Source organism: Mandrillus leucophaeus, unplaced genomic scaffold, assembly GCF_000951045.1.
Source record: "Mandrillus leucophaeus isolate KB7577 unplaced genomic scaffold, Mleu.le_1.0 Scaffold224, whole genome shotgun sequence".
NCBI classification, from domain to species: Eukaryota; Metazoa; Chordata; class Mammalia; order Primates; family Cercopithecidae; genus Mandrillus; species Mandrillus leucophaeus.
In genome coordinates this window covers 640,582-656,473 of record NW_012102299.1, presented here as the reverse complement: position 1 = coordinate 656,473, position 15,892 = coordinate 640,582, and the positions used below count along the sequence as shown (strand labels likewise).

The 15,892-nt window shown below is 35.1% G+C and overlaps 1 protein-coding gene and 1 long non-coding RNA gene across 3 annotated transcripts in view; one reads left to right on the top strand and one right to left on the bottom strand.

Moving 5' to 3' along the window:
* The window catches only part of OPA1 (optic atrophy 1 (autosomal dominant)), a 96,964-nt gene that overhangs the window by 15,250 nt on the left and 65,822 nt on the right, over positions 1 to 15,892 (top strand). Inside the window, exons 2-7 of one of the 2 annotated variants that reach the window (XM_011981334.1) lie at positions 1,506 to 1,824; positions 2,463 to 2,559; positions 3,969 to 4,076; positions 4,576 to 4,629; positions 5,648 to 5,715; positions 12,897 to 13,007. In XM_011981334.1, the coding sequence (XP_011836724.1) occupies positions 1,506 to 1,824; positions 2,463 to 2,559; positions 3,969 to 4,076; positions 4,576 to 4,629; positions 5,648 to 5,715; positions 12,897 to 13,007 (757 nt within the window). The remainder of the gene's footprint in view (positions 1 to 1,505; positions 1,825 to 2,462; positions 2,560 to 3,968; positions 4,077 to 4,575; positions 4,630 to 5,647; positions 5,716 to 12,896; positions 13,008 to 15,892) is intronic. The other variant, XM_011981335.1, reaches the window with a different exon arrangement.
* Positions 5,380 to 14,136, bottom strand: LOC105540644. Its single transcript, XR_001006227.1, has 3 exons — positions 14,033 to 14,136; positions 6,381 to 6,466; positions 5,380 to 5,689 (listed from the first exon to the last, which is right to left on the bottom strand). It is a non-coding gene; the product is annotated as an uncharacterized LOC105540644 (long non-coding RNA).

Genomic DNA, 15,892 nt, shown 5'->3' with positions numbered 1-15,892 from the left:
TTAGTGCTTGAAGTATGGCCACTGGGATTGACCAACACTCAGCTATTATTGCAGATGTATACTACTCAATTAGGTGTTCAGTTTTGTCTGCCTATTATGCTAGATTATGTTTCATCCACTAGGACTCAAATATAGAAGTATGGAGTCCCTCTCAGGCCATATTTAGTTTGCTTTAACAATACTTAAAGAAAAAATTGTAAAATAAGGGTACTTACCTACTGGATGCTTCTGAGACTTAATATTTACATAGTTACACTATAGTGAAAACAGCTAGCGTAATGTCTGGTATGTATAGGAACACAAGAGATACCGCTTTCCCCATACCATTCTTCTTTCCAGCATTGCTTCTGTTTTCCTTGATTCCTTTTTTTTTTTTTTTTGAAGATGGAGTCTCACTCTGTTGCCCAAGCTGGAGTGCAGTGGTGCGATCTCAGCTCACTGCAACCTCCACCTCCTGGATTCAAGCAATTCTCCTGCCTCAGCCTCCTGAGTAGTTGAGATTATAGGCACACGCCACCATACCCAGCTAATTTTTGTATTTTTAGTAGAGACGGAGTTTCACCATGTCAAGGTTGGTCTCAAACTCCTGACCTCAGGTGAGCCGCCCGCCTTGACCTCCCAAAGTGCTGGGATTACATGTGTGAGCCACCATGCCCAGCTTCCTTTTTCTTAAGAAGTTTCCAGTCCCATGTATTTAAAGGAATTAATATTTTTTAACTACTTAGAATCAAGACTGGCCCTGATTATTAGTAAGCAACTAATAGTAAGCAAGCAACTATGTATGCAACTATGAGCGTATGTTAAGATATGGTTGTTGGTAACCTTTCATTCTCTTCAGGAAGAAGAGGGTGGAGCTCTACAGTGAACGTGTACATTTAAATTCTATTCTCTTTGGGGCTTTTTTGCTACTTTCATTCTTCTGGGGATCCAGGTGCTTGAGTTGGGATTGATTAACTTCCTTAATTTCCACCCCTGTGCTGTCAGGATCAGGAGACATAGATGAAGGTGTTCTAAACTGCTAGAAATTTTGTTTTTGAAAGCAAAAGTTTGCATGCATTTTTTTTTCAACTTTTACTTACAGTGAATAGTAGTTAATAAAATAAGTCCCTACCTTTTCTCTCTTTGATTTCAATTCCTGAGACCAGGATCATAGCCCACACATTAGAGTGGAGTCCCACTGCTTTGGTTTGAATCCTGCCTTTATTTCTTATGTCAGTGTGACTTTGGGCAAGTTATTTAAGTCTTTGCACCACATTTTCCTCATAAAATGCAGATAATACTAGTACTTTCTACATAGGATTATTAGCAGGATTAAATGAGATAGCGCATGCTGTAACCATGTCTGGCACATAGTCAATGATTAGTGAATGTGAACTATTGTGTGACATTGTGGTTAGTCAGGTATGGGAGTGTGTGTGTTTCCTTTAGTATATTGCTCTTTTCATGTGGTTTCCTTTGTACTGTTACTCTATCTGATCTTTCTTCCATATTCATTTTTCTTTCAGTGAGGTCTGCCAGTCTTTAGTGAAACACAGCTCTGGAATAAAAGGAAGTTTACCACTACAAAAACTGCATCTGGTTTCACGAAGTATTTATCATTCACATCATCCTACATTAAAGCTTCAACGACCTCAATTAAGGACATCATTTCAGCAGTTCTCTTCTCTGACAAACCTTCCTTTACGTAAACTGAAATTCTCTCCAATTAAATATGGCTACCAGCCTCGCAGGAATTTTTGGCCAGCAAGATTAGCTACGAGACTCTTAAAACTTCGCTATCTCATACTAGGATCTGCTGTTGGGGGTGGCTACACAGCCAAAAAGGTGAACTTAACATTCCTACTGGTTTTCCAATTATTGTATCATGATTAAGTTTCTATAGCATAAATCATTTTTCTTTTGTATAGTGGAATACAATTGGGTGTTTAAACATTTATTTTGTGTCTCTGCCATGGACTAGATTGTTTTAATGATGCTAATAGGAAGATGCCTTTAGAATCTTACCTATAATTATATGAAATTAAAATGGCCTAGTGGAAGGAGCACAGGGCTGGGAGTAGGAACACCTAGGTTTGATTGTGAGCTTTGACGTTTAGTAGCACAGATGCGAAAGTCAGGTGACATTCTCACATAAGCCCTTCTTGGCAGCTCTGGGACCAGAAGCAAGGCATCCTGTCTCCCAGTCTGTCTTCCTTCTACCCTACAGTACTGTTTAGAGCAAAATTATGAAACCTGTTTGAAATAGAAGTATATTCTGAATTTTTACATTTTCCATATTTAACAGAGGAGTGTTTACATGTTTTATGTGCTTGTTTGCTGAGGCCACTTAAATTTGTTTCTTAAAAGTTTTGAACATAATACATTATTCTTAGTAGATTAATGTGTTTTTATTAAATAATTTTTCTTTATGTGTTTATTTGGCATGCAGAGCATCTGATTGACACACTTTTCTTATCTTTTAGACTTTTGATCAGTGGAAAGATATGATACCGGACCTTAGTGAATATAAATGGATTGTGCCTGACATTGTGTGGGAAATTGATGAGTATATCGATTTTGGTTTGTATCATGAACATTAAAATACTTTTTTTGGTCATCTCTTGAGGAAAGAGAAGTAGTTGTATTGAGATAGTTTCTTAACTTATGAACCTAATATATCACAGTTTTATTTTAATGATATATGTAATATAATATCAATGAAAAAATCTGAACAAAAGAAATACCCAGTAGTCCATCACTTTACCACAGCTGCCACTAGCCATTTGGAGCATTTTCTTTTAATTATACTTATTATATGTGGTTAGTATCTTTTTAACTTATGGATTGATTGAGACAGGGTCTCACTCTGTCACTCAGGCTGAAGTGCGGTCTCACAGTCATAACTCACTGCAGCCCTGAACTGGGCTCAAGCCGTCCTTCCGACTCAGCCTCCCAAATAGCCAGGACTACATGCGTGTGCCACCATGCCTGACTCATTTTTCAATTTCTTGTAGAGATGGGGTCTCGCTCTGTTGCCCAGGCTAGTCTCAAATTCCTTAGCTCAAGGCTCTCACCTAGCCTCCCAAAGCACTGAGATTACAAGCCTGAGTCACTATGCCTGGCTTAATTTTTTTCTTTTAATTGTTTTCTTTTCATGAACACTACCACAGAGTAAAATTTTAGTTCCCTTCTTAAAAATTATGTAATCATGGTGAATATACACTTTGGTATTTTGTCCTTTGCTACTTAACATATTTTGTCAGCATTTCCATGCTGCCAAGTAGCCTTTCTATTAATAATATCATTTTCTGCGTTATGTAATGTTGCCCAGAGCATATTTATTGTGACCCACCTAACTAGCTCCTTTTGAATAGATACCTTGGTTATCTCTACTTTTTGTAGCCAAGTTATTTAAAAGTCTGTTAGTATCCAGAGTAATTTCTTTTCTTAGTTAGCCACTGCTTTCCCTTTTTCAATAGGTGGATGAGAAAAAAGTATATTGGATAGCTACGATTGCCAGTAATTCATGGTGATCTTTAAGAAATATATTGTCATCAAATTTTTTTTAAAATTTTGTCAGATTTCTTAGTTTAGGTGTATGTGGAGGTGGAATTTTTACTTGCACTTATTCACAGAATTTATAAAGATAAAACTGTTCTATGTTGACGAATGTATTTGCAAAAAAAGCACACTTTCAAATTGTTCTTCTGGGATTCACGAGGAGAGCTTTCAACTTGATGTATTTGCCAGTACCACAGCATAGTGACTGAGAGCCTATATTCTGGAGCTAGACTACCTGGGCTGGAACCCAGGCTCCTCCACTTTCTTGCTGTGTACCTTAGTTTCTCATCTGCAAATGGGGTTGATAATAGTAGCTGTTTTGTAGGGTTGTCAGGAGGATTAAACAAGTTAATACTTTAGCCCTTTATAAGAATAGTATCTGACATATTTTCTTAGTTTCACACTCTGTATGTTTTGATCTTTTCCAGAGAAAATTAGAAAAGCCCTTCCTAATTCAGAAGACCTTGTAAAGTTAGCACCAGACTTTGACAAGATTGTTGAAAGCCTCAACTTATTGAAGGACTTTTTTACCTCAGGTAAGGAAGGAGCTGTTTGATCCAATTTAAAATTTTAAGAACCATGGAGGAAAAATACATGGATTATTTGTTTATTCCCATTTTTTTTTTAAACTAAAATATTTAGTACCAATGAAAAACAGGACTTTTTTTAAAAAGATAAACACAAAATTTTGTTATGCAATGGTTTTAATTTTTGTTTAGCCCAGTAAAATGGCAATTCATAAGCACTTAAACATACTTGGTTTTTAGTGAGGGGGAAAAAATATCACTTGTTCTTGACAAGTAGATGAGACTTCCTATGTATTTGCTTTTCATAAGTGGTTGGACCAATTTGATGGTTTTTAAATAAATTTAACTATGATAGACCATAATGAGTAGAATTTATTAAGTTTAATCCTGGCATATTTGCCCATTTATTGCCCTATTGTAATATGAAATCTGAGATCTCAGACATCTTTGTTTGCTCATTTCTGTTAAATTTTACATTTGTATTTCCCCTTTTGCTGGTTTTTCACAGGTCACAAATTGGTTAGTGAAGTCATAGGAGCTTCTGACCTACTTCTCTTGTTAGGTGTGTAAACAGACATTTTTGCTGACCTTAACATGCCTTTTAAATGCTTCTAATAAACTAGTTGCAAATAAAATTGCAGACCAAATTTATAATACTGCTTATGCTGAATTTTAAAACCCCAGAACTATATTAGGCAAACTCTTTATCCTTTAAGTGGAAATAATAAAATAATTATTTTGTGATAAAACTAAAATTCTTAAATATGTATGTGTATGATAAGATTAAAGCTGTTAAAAGAAAATTTACTTAGCAAAAATATTTTCTTGAAATAGATCTAATTGTTTTTGATAATTGAAATGAAAAGTAATTTTAGTTTGTCTCATCTGCCCTGTCATGGTTGACATTTAAATTTGTTTTCCGGCCGGGCGCGGTGGCTCATGCCTGTAATCCCAGCATTTTGGGAGGCCAAGGCAGGCGGATCATGACGTCAGGAGATTGACACCATCCTGGCCAATACGGTGGAACCTCGTCTCTACTAAAAATACAAAAAATTAGCCGGGCATGGTGGCACGCACCTGTAGTCCTAGCTATTCAGGAGGCTGGGCAGGAGAATCGCTTGAACCTGGGAGGTGGAGGTTGCAGTGAGCAGAGATTGCGCCACTGCACTCCAGCCTGGGGGACAAAGGGAGACTCTGCCTCAAAAAAAAAAAAAAAAAAAAAAAATTGTTTTCCTACTATACATGGTCTGTATTGCCAGTGGTATGTGGCTGAACTGTAAGTACTCTCGTGTAAAATAATCCTTACTAAAGATTGTCTTATTTTTTATTGTAATTTTCAGTTATATATTTTTAATTGTTAGGTTAAACATATGCTGTGATTGCTATAGTTAGTATTTTTTTGTTTTCTGCACAGGTTGTCAGTCATGTTCCTTAAAATAAGAATAAAGGCGATTTGATTCTTTGAACCTGAGTTGCTCTAAAAATCCATTCACCTTTTCATTGACTCAATGTAATGTGAGATTCAGCTTAGGCTGTTGACATCACTGGAGAATGTAAAGGGTTGCGTATTTATCTTTAAGGTTCACCAGGAGAAACGGCGTTTAGAGCAACAGATCATGGATCTGAAAGTGACAAGCATTTTAGAAAGGTAAGTGTAAAAGAGAATTGTTCATGTAGGTAGTCTTGAAATATTTTTTAAAGTTTTTACTTCTTTGGAAGATTTTAAAATGATAACATCTGAGGAGCAAATTCAAAAGCATCCAAACAGAGGTATTGTTACTAACCTTAGTGCAAAGTACAAGGTATTACGTGGCAGTTCTGGAAATATAATTGAGAAGCCCATTTCCTTCACGTATGTTCTGTGAAACATTAGTTTCAAGGGTTGTCCCCAAGAAAGAGTTTTGTTGTTAAGTGTGTGGGGGGAGAAAGGCTTGTTTAGACAAAGCAAGCAGACTTCTTTTCTTTCCCTACGACTTCTCAGACTGTAATACATTCATGCGCATTGTGAATTTCCGAGGAGTCAAAGCATACAGTGTTTTCCCGAATTACTTACCAACAGAACCCTTTTGCTCATGGAACATCTTATAGGGACTAGATTTCACTTTGGGGAAACTATAAAGTGAATAGGAAGTGGGTTATTAGGAAATAAATCAATTCCCCAATATTGATAGTTAACAAAGTTATGTATGGGGTTATTTACGGTGTGTTATTTTCAATACATATTCATTAACAAAATTCATATGAAAGTTATAGGAGAATTGCTGAGGCAGAATAACATACTTTGCTCTGTATTTATAATGCTCATGTATTTACCTGATGTTTTCTGAGTCTTCACTTTTTTCATTCTTTTGGAATTGGTAAAATAACTGATTCCTTGAAAGTTTTTTTCTACATAATACCTAGATAAATAGATTTATAGAAAAAATATGGTATGAATGTTTTAACATTAAATATGGAACGTGTAATTTTTATATTGGAGGTTATTGTAGTTTTAATACATCGAGGAAATAATTTTATGTTTATTTTGGAAGCAGGAGGAAGAAATAATTTCTATAAATAGGTTTTCATCTCTTTCCTTGTTCTTCAACTTTGAACTTTTTACATTATATTCCAAATTTTAATTATATTTCAAAAGATGTTTTTCTTTTGCCTTTTAATTTTATCTTTTGGAGAAAAATGTCTGTCAAAATGTATGTACGTGTATTTGTCTTTTGATTTGATCTTTTTTGACACTCTTTTGCATTGACATTATTTTAACCAAAGGACACTCTTGATTTTTATTGCTACTGGGGGAAAAAAAAATAAGTAGAAATTAGCTTAATATTTGTGGCTTATTTTGAGTGAAGGCCTTAGCCCTTAAGGCAATTAAATTTAATGTGGAGAGAAGATCTAATCTAATGGGGAGAAGGAGCCTTTGTTACAGGTATGGTAGTATGGTTCTTTGAGTGACAAGATTTCTGTTTGCCAAATTGGTAATGGCGAGGTCTGTATGTCAGTTTTCTCTCTGATATGGCCTAGGATCACTTTGGTGAATGAAAAACCTGTTTAAGGGCCTGACTCAGATAATTCTCTTAAAACCCTACTAAGGTCGTAAATGAATAATCAGTAATTGAACAGAAGCTCTGCAATAGAAAAGAAGCCAGATAATTATTTTCGGAAATTTAATTATATTTACAGATTTTATTTTATACAATAGACATGGAATAAAATTTATTACATTATGGTCTAATTTACTCTTTGCTTGTTTTAATTTGCTTGTTTGACAATAAATGTCCTTGTAAACTATTTCCTTTTGACTTTTTCTCAATTTGTGGTACTTATTTTGCCCATTAAAGACTTACCAATTTTTTTTTCAACTATTTGTTATACCTACTGAATCTAGAGTTGTAATTAAGCTACTTTCATTACTGGTTAAGTCAAATTATAGCAAATGCTACTATAAAAATTTACTATCCAAAAATGTATCTCAAGCCCTAACTGATGGTTTCAAATTCTATTGTTAATAATATGCAGCATCATGTTTGCAAAGTTTGGCTGTTACTTGTGATGCTTGAGAATGATGAGTCACTCAGCTAAGATGCAGATAAACTGACTGATTTTGAGACTTCTGTGCAAATTAATGGTTGAATGTAAGCATGCGAAGAGAGGCCTTAGCTTAGCAGTACCCTTTTTGAAATCACTCTGACATCAAGTTTGAAAATGTGGGCAATAATCAGAGGTGGTAGGGTGGCCAGGCTTTAGCTGAATACTTTTTTAACTGGTTCAGTCTGAGGTCTGAAAGCCCCAGATTTAAAATACTATTTAGAGTTTGAAGCAGTCAAGTGTTAGTTTAATGGTTGTCAGGTTTGTAACAAAGTTTCTGGCTAGACTTCTAGAAATGTAAAAGTATATGTGAATCAGCTTTTTAAGAAAGTAATAATAATTGAAAAACATTTCTACAACTAGAACTAAAGAAAAGAATTGTCCTTTCTAGTAGGAAAACACATCTGGAGAAGTGCTGGCAAAGAGCAGAACAGTTAGGACCATTCAAAGTCAACTGAAGTGAAAGTGACGGGAAGCTGAGGGGAGCACAAATAGTTTGACTTCAGTCAGACCAAGTAAACAACATGATGAACGGATAACCTGTGATTCCCAGCCTGGGGTTACTACTGGAGTTTTAGGTGTCCTGGAAAGTTATAATACCGGTCTTCAAAAAGTCTACAGAAAGCATAGATTTCCACATAATGCTGCTGCACAGGCTAATGAATTATCAAGTTTCTTTGGTTTGGCCTGGATTTATATCTATTCAGTTTGTGGACACTAATGAATTATTTATGTCATGTTAATCAGAAGTTCTGATGTGATTTGATTAATGAAACATTTAAACAAATAGTAAAACCAACCATTTTTAACCTCGCCCTACTATCTTGAGGTATGACTGACATACGTTAAAACCACCTCTTAATAAATGCTTCTTGTTAATCAAAAATTTGAAAACGTATGTCCGCTGGAGGAAAAGAGACATAGCCCTTGATGTGCACTGAATATTATTGAGACTTGGAGACCTTCAGAACTACCTGAAGACAAATTGAAGTGCTGCCTATTTTAGAGAATTGGTGGACTAATTCAATTTGGGAGTCAGCAGATTTCTGTATATCAGTCATATATACAGGTGACAAGACCACTTAGTTCATTCCCTTTTTTAGATTCTGTAAGATTATTGTGTTCCAGTGAAATTGATTTGCAAAATGTGACATTTTATTTTCTGTGCTTTTGTTCTATGTTTCTGATTGGTTATAAGCATCTCACAGAAGTAAGGAATACGGCCATTCGGAAGGCAACAAGCACATTTATAATTTGTAGAAAATATTTGAAGGACTTTTTCATGGCCCAAATCATGAAAAGAAGTAGTATTGTTTTAAGTATAATTATTAAATGATAATACATTAATGTTCTTTCTTGCAACATATTACTCTCTTTTTTTTTTTTTTTTTTTGAGACAGAGTCTCGCTCTGTCGCCCAGGTTGGAGTACAGTGGTGCGATCTTGGCTCACTGCAACCTCCGCCTCCCAGGTTCAAGTAATTCTCCTGCCTCAGCCTGCCGAGTAGCTGAGATCACAGGCTCCCGCCACCACGCCTGGCTAATTTTTATGTTTTTAGTAGAGACAGGGTTTCATCAGGTTGGCCAGGATGGTCTTGATCTCTTGACCTCATGATCCGCCCGCCTCGGCCTCCCAAAGTGTTGGGATTACAGGCGTGAGCCACCGGCCCTCCGATTCTTAATTTTATGGTTTATGTTGTACCTCCCCAGATGAAATGTCTCTTTTCTTTTTTCCTGCCTGTTTAGTTTTCACTCATCCTTGTAGCACAGCTCAATTGTCACTTTATGAAGCCTTCCATAACCTTCATAGCTCCATTAATTATACTCTTCTCAGTGTTTAAAACACTTGCCATATGAAACACTATTTACTTTTGCTTACATTCTTACCATTTAGTCGGCCGTTTCTGTTACTAAATCTTTTTCTCAGAGCACCTGGGATAGTGTTGCGTCTTAGTAAAACCAGTTGATTGGTTTAACTCGGTAGAGGCTGATTAAAGTAAATAAATCTGGCTGATGCCAACAAAATTTTGGTCCCCTCAATTTTTTGCTCTGATTACCTGCAGATTCTCCCTGGCCTTCATATTTGGCAACCATTGAGGAGAACAAGGCTGTAAAAGTAGTTCATGTACTTGATATTCTGAATTGTAATTAAGCAGTGTGGCTTAAATAGGATTTGCTTTTCTGGGATTTCTTATGCAACAAATAATGTAGTAACTGGAAATCCAAGTTCAAGACACTGGCAGATTTGATGTCTTCTGAGGACCCTCGGCTTATAGATGATGCTTTCTCCCCATATCCGCACATAGCAAAAGGGGCTAGGCAGCTCTGGCCTTTTTTTGTAAGGCCAGTAACTCCAGAAACCTCATGACCTCATCACCTCCCAAATGCCCCACCTCTCAATACTATCACATTTGTGAGGTTAGGTTTCAACATATGAAATTGTGGGGGACAAAAATTCAGACCATAGTATAGTATTTCAAGATTACTTAAAATCTTCTCTACCAAACTCATTAACTTTTAGGTTAGCACAGTGTTTTCATTTGATATATTGGTTTCTAGAGTTATTACTAATTTTCTTGATCTGATGTTATAACTAAAAAAAAAACAGAACATTGTACGTGAAATGAGACTGAGATGTGAAATGAGACTGAGAGAAGGAAGCTGACTCAGAGATGGAGATTAAAAAAAGAGATGAGAGATTAAGATCTGCAGTGTCAAACTGACAACAGCCAGGAGTCAGGAGACATTAAGAGACTACATCATCTTTGATTGTTAAAGATTATTTATTGTTATTTATAAATACTACTGTATTTTATATATGATATATATTATTTTAAAAAATATTTTTGTGCCATTTCTTGAAAGAAAAATTGCTAAGCTTGGGAAAACATTTATTGAAAAATGTGGTTTCTACATCTGAGGACTGTATCTTGCACAGTAGGTGCATAGATTTCTTCCTCTTCCTGTTCCACGTGGCCTTAGCTTAGAGGCTGTGTGGCCATCACTTGGTATTTAGGGTAAGACTGGTGCACATAATCAAAGACGGGTAACCTTGGTATAATTGTAGTATCATGTAAATAGCTTTTCTATGTCTAATTCTTGTTTTCTTCCTACTTTTTCAGAAAGTCAATTTCAGTTAATTTCAAGTATCTTTACATAATAGTGCTTCAGTAACAGGCATGGAAGGAAAGTGACATGTCCCTAGAGCATTTTCTTGAAATCTAATAGATGATTGGAGTATTTACCATGCAGTTGTGTATATACATAAGCAGTGAATTCGAGAGGAATTTTTAAGCTATAAATAAAAAAGCACTGTGTGCCTCATAGACGTGAGTAGGAAATGTGGAATGTGGCTGATCCAAAGGGAGTGAGTTATCTCGATTAATCACAGTCAGTTACAGATTGAACTCTTTGTTCTACTCTTTGCCCCCTTCTCACTGTTGCACTTGACTAGTGTTAAAAAAGAAAGAAATGTAGAATATTTTCTCACTGCTTTGGGATTTTATAAATGAAAATACTAGTGGTATGTAAGTACAGCAGGTACACTACTGTATAAACCAACATAGGAAGCCTTTTTTAAAGGGAATTGTTTGAGAAATTTGAACACTTGGATGATTTGAATAAAGGATTATGATAAATGACCAAATGAATGAAAATAAATCAGGTTACTCTTCTTTCTGCTTGATACAGCAATTTTTTTAAGGTAAAAATTATGAGAATGATGAGGGTAGTAGTTAGCATTGTCTTTCTTTGATAGATTTGTTAATGATCATAAAACTGATTTATTTAAAGACATGTCTTTGTATAACTATATTTTATACTTTTGTATCTGGAAACAGATTCTGAATTTCAATTGTCATGTGGAAGAAATCAACTAGTTTTATCCTTTGATTTATAGTAAATCAACCAGTTTCATTTATTGTCTAATATTGGCAATGATCACAGCCTAATGTATCAGAACTAACAAACAGAATAAAAATTCTCCAAATTATATCCAGATTTTAAGACACTTTCTAATCATATAAAATTAAATATTTTGGGCAGTCATTTTTTTTTAACTCTGAAACTATTTAGAAGTCCTACTTTAGAATATCTTAATAAATACCCATTTTCCTCTTTTTATTTTTGTAACTTGGGTAAAAATTGAGTCAATTGTTTTCCCTGAATGCTGTTCTTAAACAAATGGTTACCTCATTCATTAGAACTTTACTTTTTTAAGGATTTCTAATTAAGAAAACGTTAGGCTTGTAACATTGTCAAATCTTGGTTGTCTTTCCTCCACATTTTTTAAGGTCAATTATCTAATAGGCCAACAATTAAGCTGTGTAGGAAATGACGTGTATTTTAGTATGCCACATGTGAATATGCTGTATTAAAAATTGTGTCAATATACTATTTTATAATTATGAAATGGAATGAATTTTAGAAATAGAAAAGGTGATTTTTTGTGCTTAGGTCCAAACTGTGTTTTATTTTCATAATAACTATATTGTCTCCATATCTTAATTGTGTTCTTTTATAGCACTTTTGTTTAGTAATTTGTATGTGCTTGGCTGTATTCTCAGAGGCTGTTTCTATTTAATGTCATCAGAACAGCTCATAAAAAAGTGAAAATTCGGTTGGACTAGTTATTTGATGTTATATATGAAATCAAAACAGAACCTGAAACATTATCTTTTAATTTAAGTAAAGAACCCTAAATTTTAATCAAAGGTATGCAGAGGCACATGGAATATATGACTTAATGTAAAACCTTGATTAACTTGATGCTGGAAACCTGTTTCTAGGGACCTTTACTTGAATCAGTGAAATAGCAAGAAAAAATATTTACATAAGAATAATAATTTAATAATTAAGCTAGTATGATCTTCAATCAATCCTGAGAGAATCATGGTTGAGAATTAGAAAATTTTGACCAGTAAGATCAACACTGTTAAAAAAAAAAAAAATCTGTATTTTTGTCCATATTTGGTGTATATCTGGCTCATTTCATTTAGCACTTAGGATTGCACTTTCCTTTTCACTTTTTAAACTGGGCTGTTTTATTTTTCTGAGACATCTAATTTACTGAGGAGGAAAATGGAAATGCAGTACAGAGCCCAAGGGTATGACAGCTCTAAATGAGTTTCCGTTTCTGTTTTAAGTTAACCATCCTTCCCTATCTTACATCTGTTCCTTTGTTGCGCCCTTTGGTTTAACATTGTTCTCCTCCCCGATTTCCTCTTCTCCTCATTGTGAACTCATGGCAGGGTCTGCTTGGTGAGCTCATTCTCTTACAACAACAAATTCAAGAGCATGAAGAGGAAGCGCGCAGAGCCGCTGGCCAATATAGCACGAGCTATGCCCAACAGAAGCGCAAGGTGATGGATGGTTTAAGGGGGCTACCGATACATTCACACTAATCAGCCATTTCTGCCAAGATCATGTCACCTTAATCCATTCATGGACTCCAAATACAGGAAATTAATTTGACAAAGTAAACATACAAAAGATATATCATAAATATGGAACTTCTCTGAAGTGGGTAGTATAGGAAAAGCCAAAAGTAACAAATTCAAGCAGAGGAGTTTTGGTTTCTGAAAATTAGGTTACCTGTAGGGTTCCTGTATTTATATTTAGAACAAAATTAGGAATTGCTGTTTATGTGGTCCAGTTATTGAGTCACCCTAGGTTTGTAGGCATCTTACCTACCTACTTGCTCCCCAAGTTTTTATTTCCAAAGTGAAAAGGATTGCTGTAGATGACCAGTTTACACTAAAGAATAACATTTATTTGTTTTAGCTAAAGTATATGGATAGGGAACATTCATGTTCTTATAGAAGAAAGTTATTTTGACTTAACTTTTAGGCAAAAGCACGTAGTTCTTATACACTTTGACAAACTCATTGCGTACATTTTTCACGTTAATCAAAGTCAGCACAAATAAATTTTCACCTTGGACCACTGAAGGTTTGAACACTGGAAATTTGATATCATCCTGGTTGCTAAAGAACAAGTTCTAATAAAAGCGTAAGTCTATACCAGTATGTGGCTTTTGGTGCAATCAGCAGGTCCATAAAAATATTATTTTGATGGTTAGGTAATCCCACCATGCAGATCCCAAAGTTCATGTTTGGAAGAGACTTTTAGGTCAAAGTGAAATAAGTGTAATGAGTTTAAAATTATACTCTGAGATCTTGAAATCAGCTAATTATGTTACATCTTATTAGATCAGAAAAGTTTTGAAGTTATATACAAACCCTAGTCAGGAACAAAGATTCAGTCATATAATTCTTGTACATTCTGCTATTTAAATCAACCAATATTATAGATAATGATTTAGTGCAGTAATTTTGCTGGCTAACCTTACCTCATTTGGTGGTGGTTAGGACTTCAGAGTACTCACCATAGTTTCATTTATTTTTTCAGCGTCACTTCCTGGCTTTTCTCAATTCCATGGCTGTGGAATCAATTCCTATACATATTTAGCTTTGGTGAGCAAAAACATAGGTAGAAAAAGAAAAGAAGTGGGTTTCCTACCTGGTTAAATTAAAGTAGCTGTGTTAAGCCAAGGAGGACTTATTTTGAACAGTACTTTAACAATCCCTGTTCTGTATACTGTGAATATATCATTTAAATAGCCTGACAAATTGGATGCTTAGGCTGAGCCACCCATACTTTAGTTTCGTTACAGAAAGAAGGGAGAAGAGCGAGTATGTTCTTATATGTTACTTAGAAATAAGAATGTAGCTGTAGTTACATGTTGTTCTTAAGTTTTTTTCATAAGACAACTTGAAATGTGTCCCATAGGCCTGCTATTTAACATTCTGAGATATGACTTAAGATTAATGATGAGCTTTTGAATCTGACAAATCAAGAGATATCTGTAATGAATACTGATTCATTTTCTACATTGCTGGAAGCTAATGTTCATTTTAAGCCTCCTTTACTAGCCTTTATTTGGGCTTAGAGATGTTATTCGTCTTTCTAATATGTATTGGGTTATCTGTTTAACCCTTTTATACCTCCCTTTCCCCATTTGTAAATTAGACACTGGCAAGACGTTTTACCCTGAGTAGAGCAGCAAACAGGGCCTGTTCCTGCCCACATTGTAGTTACCTTGAGGGGAAGAAAATGGGACTTTAAAAATAATTTATGCTCTTTTATAGTGAAATTATCCCTCTTACTCTCTGAAAGACTGTTACCTTACAGTATCCTCCACTCCTTTCCCCCTGTAGTTACTACAGAGATGACTTTTCAGTTCTTCACTGCCATAATGATCAAAATCCTGATTCACGAGATTTTTATCATTCCAGGCATGTGAGGTTTACTTGATGCACAAAACCACAGTACTTTTTGTTGTTTTTTAATTGTTTTTTCTCCCTTATCTTCTTGAAAGTCTAAGTAGATCATCATTTTGGGTATCTTATTAGTAGCAACTAAGAAATTTTCCCTGTATCTTCTGAGCAAAAGAACTCAAGCAGAGACAGAAGATTAAAACTACCATTGGTAGTTTTGCCTCCTATGGATATGTTCACATACATAGAAATTTTTACAATGACCTTTTTATATATGTATTTCAGAATTTCAGAGTGGCCTCAATGGCTTAATAGGAAGAAATACTTGAAATTTTTAAATTAGGCTTGGTTTTGTGAGGAGCTAGTAAAGGTTTTTCTCTTTCAGCTTTAGCTTGTTTCTGCGGAGGATTCCGCTCTTTCTCCATCAGTTTCATAGCCCTGGAATTGTAGAAAAGCTCTGGTTTCAAGACCATTGATACCCATTTCTGTCAGGGTGAGTTTTAAATTTATTTCATGATGCAAACAATATATTGAACATCAGGACATGAACTTGCTCTTGTTGTAAGTCAATGAATTTTATCAGTAAATCACATCAAAATAAAATATACCCCATTTGCTGGTTAAGACCTAGAGTGACAGATTGAAAATAGCTTGTGTTATTCTCTTAAGAAAATATATAAAAATTATCATCTCATCAATCTTAAATGTTTGTTTTATAAATCTAAACGTTTTTATCTTGTTTCCTAGGAAATATTAGGTCTGATTTTTTACTTTACCACCAGTTGTCTTTTATTTTACTTTATTTTTTTTGAGACGGAGTTTTGCTCTTGTTGCTCAGGCTGGAGTGCAGTGGCACAATCTCAGCTCACTGCGACCTCTGCCTCCCGGGTTCAAGCGATTCTCCTGCCTCAGCCTCCCAAGTAGCTGAGATTACAGGCATGCGCCACCACATTGGGCTAATTTTGTAT